The 6,719-nt window shown below is 44.9% G+C and overlaps 1 protein-coding gene across 1 annotated transcript in view; it reads left to right on the top strand.

Moving 5' to 3' along the window:
• Slc28a3 (solute carrier family 28 member 3) overlaps positions 1-6,719 on the top strand; it is a 53,223-nt gene that overhangs the window by 32,113 nt on the left and 14,391 nt on the right. Inside the window, exons 7-10 of the mRNA XM_031358439.1 lie at positions 2,309-2,422; positions 3,170-3,247; positions 4,257-4,337; positions 5,718-5,798. Of these exons, the coding sequence (XP_031214299.1) occupies positions 2,309-2,422; positions 3,170-3,247; positions 4,257-4,337; positions 5,718-5,798 (354 nt within the window). The remainder of the gene's footprint in view (positions 1-2,308; positions 2,423-3,169; positions 3,248-4,256; positions 4,338-5,717; positions 5,799-6,719) is intronic.

The following is a 6,719-nucleotide window of genomic DNA, read 5'->3' as shown; positions in this document are numbered from 1 at the left end:
GGGGGTAAAACTTCAAAACAGTCACTTCGAAAAAAACCTAACTATGCAAAATTTCCACCTCATGCAAGTCCTCAAGGTGCGAGGGTGCTTGTCAGGAGCTGTTTTATTCCTAGTGATTTCCAGTTACATAAGTAAAATGTCCCTTGTGTGCACTTGGAGTTCCATTACAAACACACAGGAAAGGTCATTCCTTTGACCCATATTCCCAGACAGTCTGTTACTAATATTTTATACCCAACCTTGCACTGTTTTAGTTTTGAGACAGGAACTTATATATTCCAGGCTGGCCTCAAACTCTGTCAAGGGTGACCTCAAACTTCCAATCCCCCTGCTTCCTAAGTGCTGGAATTCTAAGCAAGTGCAGTTAATGATGGGACTGCAGATTGATGTAGGGCACACACTAACCAAACCTTCCGCCGAGCTACATCTCTAGCCTTAGGTTCTTTGTTTTATGAAAATTCTATTTTGATTTGGGCTTTTTCAATCTCAGATATGTCCTGTTACACTCTTGCCCCTTTGTACCAAATCTCTTCCTCTCACCCATCCCTCGCCCTGTACCTTTTATCAGCCTTCAGACCATGAGATGGGTATGAACTCTGAGATTGAAGCTGTTATCTGCGAATCACTATGACAAGCTGTAGCAGTCCCTTCTGGCTAAGAGGGTGACCCATGGAAAAAGCATTCATCAGAGACCAACTTGACCTAATGCAATGGAAATTATTTGCCCTGCTCAAATCAACATCTCCATTCTATCAACCCTGAGTTTTTAAGCCATTCGTTCCTGCTCTGAGATTAAACGTAGATGACAGTGCCTCTCTTCTATCATCTTAGGTCTGCACTCAAGGTCATGGGCTCCCTTTATTGTGGGACAAGAGCCCCTCATCTGAGCAGAATTTCATCTAATTCACTTATAAATTGTTAGATAAATAACCTTTGAGCACACATACCCATAAAAATCAATTTCTATCTTTCCATGTTCCAAGTAGAGAAATAATTGTATGCTTAACATTTGCAATATGACCAGGTGTTTTGGAGATGACTCTCTGCGTCCAGGTCACTTGTCAGAACTTTCAGGTTACCTTACTTTCTTAGCTTTTTCATCCAGGTTTTATAAAGAGTGAGTGCAGCCCTGCCTTTTTTTTTTTTTTTTAACAGTATGGGTTCTCTGAGATCTCTCTTTGTAGTGAGTGGTGGTGGGTGGGCAGAGACTTGCAGCTGCCCGAGGTATGATGGCTGAGTACCCAGCCCTAAGTCAGACATTTCTAACATCTCCTGTAAGGCTCAGAGAGCGCCGTGAGAGAGCAGAAGAACATAGAATACAATCCCTGTGTGTAGTTTACTTGTATGGGGCCTGTCTTAGTTTTACTTCCTGTTCCTGTTGATAAAATACCCTGACAAAACCAGCTTAAGGTAGAAAGGGCTTTTTTGTCCATGACTCCAGGGTATAGTCCATCACCGCAGGTAAATTAAAGAGGCAGGAACATGAATCACAGAGGCATGTTATTCCCAGTCTAGAGCAGAGAATGATGAATTGGTGCGTTCATTCTTGAACTCAGTTCCCTTCTCCGCTCTTACACAGTTTAGGAGCTGCTGTGTAGGGAATGGTTCCCCCCCACAGTCCACAACCATCCCACTTCAACTAGTGTAATAAAGATAATCCCTAACAGATGCAACCACAGGGTCCACCTAGTATAGATAACCCTTCATTGAGACCCAGATAGTTACAAGTATGTCAAATTCATGACTAAAATCAACAATCACAGGGTCCTATCTCTTATTCTTGGATTATGATCAGCTACTGATAAATTCTGGGAGGGGCAGAGTCATTCCGTTGGTGTACCCATTGCCAAACCCACCACACTCCAACAGATAGCTCCAAAGCCCCGGGCGCACAGAGGACCCTGTTGATGAACTAAAACAAACAGAAATCTGAGAAAGAGATTTGTAAGAATAAGGAGGGTAGGCGGGGCTGGGAGGGAGATAAGCAAGGATAGCAAGGGAGATCAAGCAGCGTGACTATATATACATGTATGACCTTGTCAAAGAACAAATTTAATTAACTAGAAAAAAAAAAACCTCTGCTATCTGCTTGGGCTTCCCCAGGGACATGTGAGAATGCTCCCAAGGGAAAAAAAATCCCCTTGGAAGTCTTTGGTCACCATTAACTTCCTAATAAGGTAACTACAATCCAAAGGGGTCTGTTGCAATTTCTGAAAGCGCCCAACCCTACTGTGTGTCTTACTCACTTAAGCAGCATTCCAATGTTCCAGTTGGCATGGTGTTTTATGGTCTCCATCTTTCTCCACAGGTTTACTGGAGGCCTGTCTTTTGGGGAATTGGACTACAGTTTCTTCTTGGGCTCTTAATTCTAAGGACTAGGCCTGGATTTGTTGCTTTTGATTGGATGGGGAGACAAGTTCAGGTAAGCAGGTCAGATGAGAGCTGACAGGAAGGTCAGGAGTTCAAAACCAGCCTTGGCTCATGAGACCTGGACTAAAAAAAAAAAAAAAAAAAAAAACCTCTGCTTTTCTTTGTACTTTTAACATTTGGATGTAGCCCTTAAGACATTTTAAATGTGGGTAGTTTATCTCTAATATTGTACCCTAATTTTACTTCTATGGCACAAATTAGACTTGCTGCTTTGCTGCACCTGTCAAATGTGTTCATCCATATAGTCAATTAAGCTTGCCACTGCCCACTATCTATGCCATCCACTGGACCACAACTTTATCCCTTCTACCCCATCATCCTGCCCACGCGGTACTGTACTTATGAGATGGCTCCACCAAACAGAAAGAGCCACTGCCTGCCTCTAACTAGGTCATCCTTGTATAGCACCTATAGCTTATTGGAGTCAACAGCCACAGTCAGTACAGGTCACACCGGATGTCAGAAATGACAAGGAGTCTGCCTATAGGGGTGACATTAGCAGGGATTCGTGGCTCTTGCTAAACAACCCACGCTGAGAATATTAACTTCCCATGTCTGTTTCTTAGTGAATTTGCTAGCAGTGCTTCCCCGTCCTCTCAGAGTTTCAGGTTCCTTCCTGTGGCTCGTGGTGTGTAATGAGCTCTCTCTCTCTCTCTCTCTCTCTCTCTCTCTCTCTCTCTCTCTCTTTCTCTCTTTCTCTCTCTCTCTCTCCCTCTCCCTCTCTCTCTCTCCAACACAGACTTTTCTGGGGTACACGGATGCCGGAGCTATGTTTGTCTTCGGGGAAAAGTATACAGACCACTTCTTTGCATTTAAGGTCAGTCCAGACTCCTTTTCTATGCCTGCCTATTAAAATGAAAAGAACCCTGATGCTGAGACAAAGTGTGGTTTGGTTTGGTTTGGTTTGGTTTTTTTTGTTGTTGTTGTTGTTGTTTTTGTTTTTTTATTTTTGGTTTTTCGAAACAGGGTTTCTCTGTGGAGCCCTGGCTGTCCTGGAACTCACTCTGTAGACCAGGCTGACCTTGAACTCAGAAATCTGCCTGCCTCTGCCTCCCAAGGGCTGGGATTAAAGGCGTATGCCACCACCGCCCGGCAACCAAGTGTGTTTTAAGGGTATCAGTAATCGAGAGCTTTCTAAATTAGATCGTGCACAAATTGTCCCGGCATCTTGCCTCTGACCAGTTAGCTCGGGAATAGCGGGTAAGGGTGAGATGAGGCAGGGGCAGGCTCTGAGGAGAGACCCATAACATCTGTTATGGACAGCCCATTTCAATGACTTCATCTAATATTTTTTCTGATTTATCTTGTTTAATGGGTATGAGTCTGTATATATGTATATACATCACACGCATGCAATATCCACCGAAGTCAAAAGAGAGCTTTAAATCTCATCAAACTGGAGTTACAGGCAGTTACAACTGTGATATAGGTGGTTGTGAGCCTCCATGTAGGTGCTGGGGACTGACATGGGTCCTCTGCAAGACCCCAGCAAGTGTTCTTAACCAGTGAGCCACCTCTCCAGCCTGTAACTTTCTCTAACCTTAACTACTCCCAAAGGCTATATTTTGTCACCGTCGCATTTGAGAGATATTTAAATAACCACCACTCGGACTTCTGGAGACAAGGCAAGCCAACACAATAGGGAGCTTAAGAGCTGGAGTCTGTCCAGGGACAGCTGCTGGCTGAATGATACAGTCATCCGCTCAGAGGGACTTCGCTTCTGTGATGATGTTTCTAGAGGCAGAAAGGAGGCGGAGGGGAAGCTTGTAGGAAACTCTCCGTAATGTTCGCACTGACTAATGTCCGAGCTTGTACCCCACCCACAGATCCTGCCCATCGTGGTTTTCTTCAGCACTGTGATGTCCATGCTCTACTATCTGGGACTGATGCAGTGGATCATCAGAAAGGTACTGGGGTGCCAGGCGCTCTGCGGACGACGGACGACGCAGAGTTAGCTCAGAGTTAGCTCAGGCTCAAAGCCCTAACACCTTTGATTCAGGCATTTACACCACACCCGTCTCTCTCTACAAAGACTCTCCTCTACCACCATCTAAGTCCTTAGACCCCAACCCGTGATCCTGTGTGTGTCCATAGCAAGAATTTTACCTCAGGAGCATCCAAAGGGACTTTGATTTGAAAAAACTGCAGAAGTTACTTCTGCAGTGAGGGACAGAGGCCAGATGCCTGCCCTGGAAGACAGCGCTGCTCTGTAGTCATAGCTTCCTGAGGGGAACCCAAGGTCCTCCAGGCCTCGCACGTAGTATGGAAATAGAAACAAGAAGTTGCTTCTGCTCTGGAGAGAGTTATATAGGTGGAAGATATTTTTAAAAGCACATTAGGCATAGTCTTGCTGCCTCAACAATTGAGTCCTCACCCTCATCATAGCACAAGTTGGCTAGAGAGGGTGGCTCAGCTGCTAAGAACACTTTCTGCCCTAGCTGGGGTCAGGTCCCATTGCTCACAGCCAGTGGCTTGAAATCAGCTCTGCTGACATTCTCTTCTGGCCTTGTAGGCACCTCCTCCATACACATGGCCTACAGCCACACAAAAGCATACACATACCTTCATAGAAAGTAAGGCAGGAGCGGCAGGCAAGACGTATGCCTAGAAAGCAAAACCAGTCCCCAGAGCCTCTTCAAGGGTGCCTCTCAACAACTTCTGACTGCCCTTTGGACTCCACACCCTAATAAATAACACTGAGGCGAGGAGCAGGCCTTTAATATGTAGACATTTGCGAGACACCCTGGATCTAAGCTATTCCGACAAAGCTATCACAAAAGCTGAACCCCAAGCCATGCTCATTAAAATTAAGTAGGAAAACCACCTTTAACCATGTCCATCTTAGCATTCCAGAGGGGGCAGGCCTTTAACAAAGCAACCTCTCTGTGCCTTAGTTGCCTCCTCTATAACACAGGGAGTGACAGCTTTACTCCAAAGAGCCAGAAATCAATGGACTATTCAGGTCTGTTGCTTATAGTCGCTCTTGGGCCATGGAAAAGCTTTCTACCCATGGTAGCAATGGTTTATTCATTATTTTTATTTAATCTATAAAAACTCACCTCTGTGTTGCTCAAATATAAATACAGTGATGCAGACTTAGACTCAAGTAGGAAGACTCGGCTGATCAGCTCTGTAAGCTGGATGAATTTCCTGTATGTTTGTCCCTCTCACCATCCTGACAACAGCCACGAAAGACTTGTATCCTAACAGATTGGATTTTGTGCAGACCTTTAAGCCTTCGCTATGTAAACAGTTCTTTGCTGACTGTGTCCTTTTCTTCCTCGTAGGTTGGGTGGCTAATGCTTGTCACTATGGGCTCATCTCCCATTGAGTCTGTAGTTGCTGCTGGCAACATATTTATTGGGCAAGTAAGTTGTAATAACAGAAAACAAGCAAAGCAAAGCAAAGTGCTTGCTGATGGGGATGCTCTCTTTCCAAAGCTGGTGATGAGGACCTGTGGATGCATTATCTCTTTAGAGTAGAGTGAAGAGTATAAAGTAAGAAATCCCTAGTACTATGTATGCATGTGTGTGCATACATGTGAGCATGTGTGTACACATGTGCACATTTACATGTATGTGTGTGCATGTGTATTTGTGTGTGTATACACGTGAACATACATATATGTGTGTGCATGCCTATGGTGCATGTGTGTGCATACATGTGAACATATGTGTCCATGTATGTGTGTGTGTGCACATGCATTTGTGTGTATGCATGTGTATGTACATGTGTGAGTATGCATACATGTGTGTACACGCATATGTGTGCATATATATGTGAGTGTGTGCACATAAGTGTGTGTGCACACATAAGTATGTGTGCATGCATGTATTGCGCATGCGTGTGTGCACACGTGTGAGCATGCATGTGCACAGGTGTGTGCATGTGCATATGTGTATGTGTTCAGAAAAAGAAGATGAGGTCTAGGAGGGAGGTTATGTTAGTATGGAACTAAGTTATTGAAAGCTCAGAGAAAGAACACCATTATTTTGTCAAGTCACGGGGCATCTCGTGTACACATTCTCCAGAAACCTTCTCTCCATTATTGAGATCTTTGGTCAACTCTGCTGCGGCTAGCAGCTTTTCAGTTCAAATGATTGCACTGTCTTCAAGGTGCAGAGAGTGAATAGGGCACCTCACATGCTTCACAGCAATGCTTGTGACAATGAAGGAGACAAAGAAATGCCACCCACCAAGAGTCAGTCCTACAGGCACAGACACGCGCCTCATCCAGCTGCCCACCTCCCCGAGCCCGCACGCCTCATCCAGCTGCCCACCTCCCCGAG

The sequence above is a fragment of the Mastomys coucha genome, unplaced genomic scaffold, assembly GCF_008632895.1.
Source record: "Mastomys coucha isolate ucsf_1 unplaced genomic scaffold, UCSF_Mcou_1 pScaffold7, whole genome shotgun sequence".
NCBI lineage: Eukaryota > Metazoa > Chordata > Mammalia > Rodentia > Muridae > Mastomys > Mastomys coucha.
The sequence above is the reverse complement of the archived record's forward strand: the minus strand, read 5'-3'. Positions and strand labels throughout refer to the sequence as shown.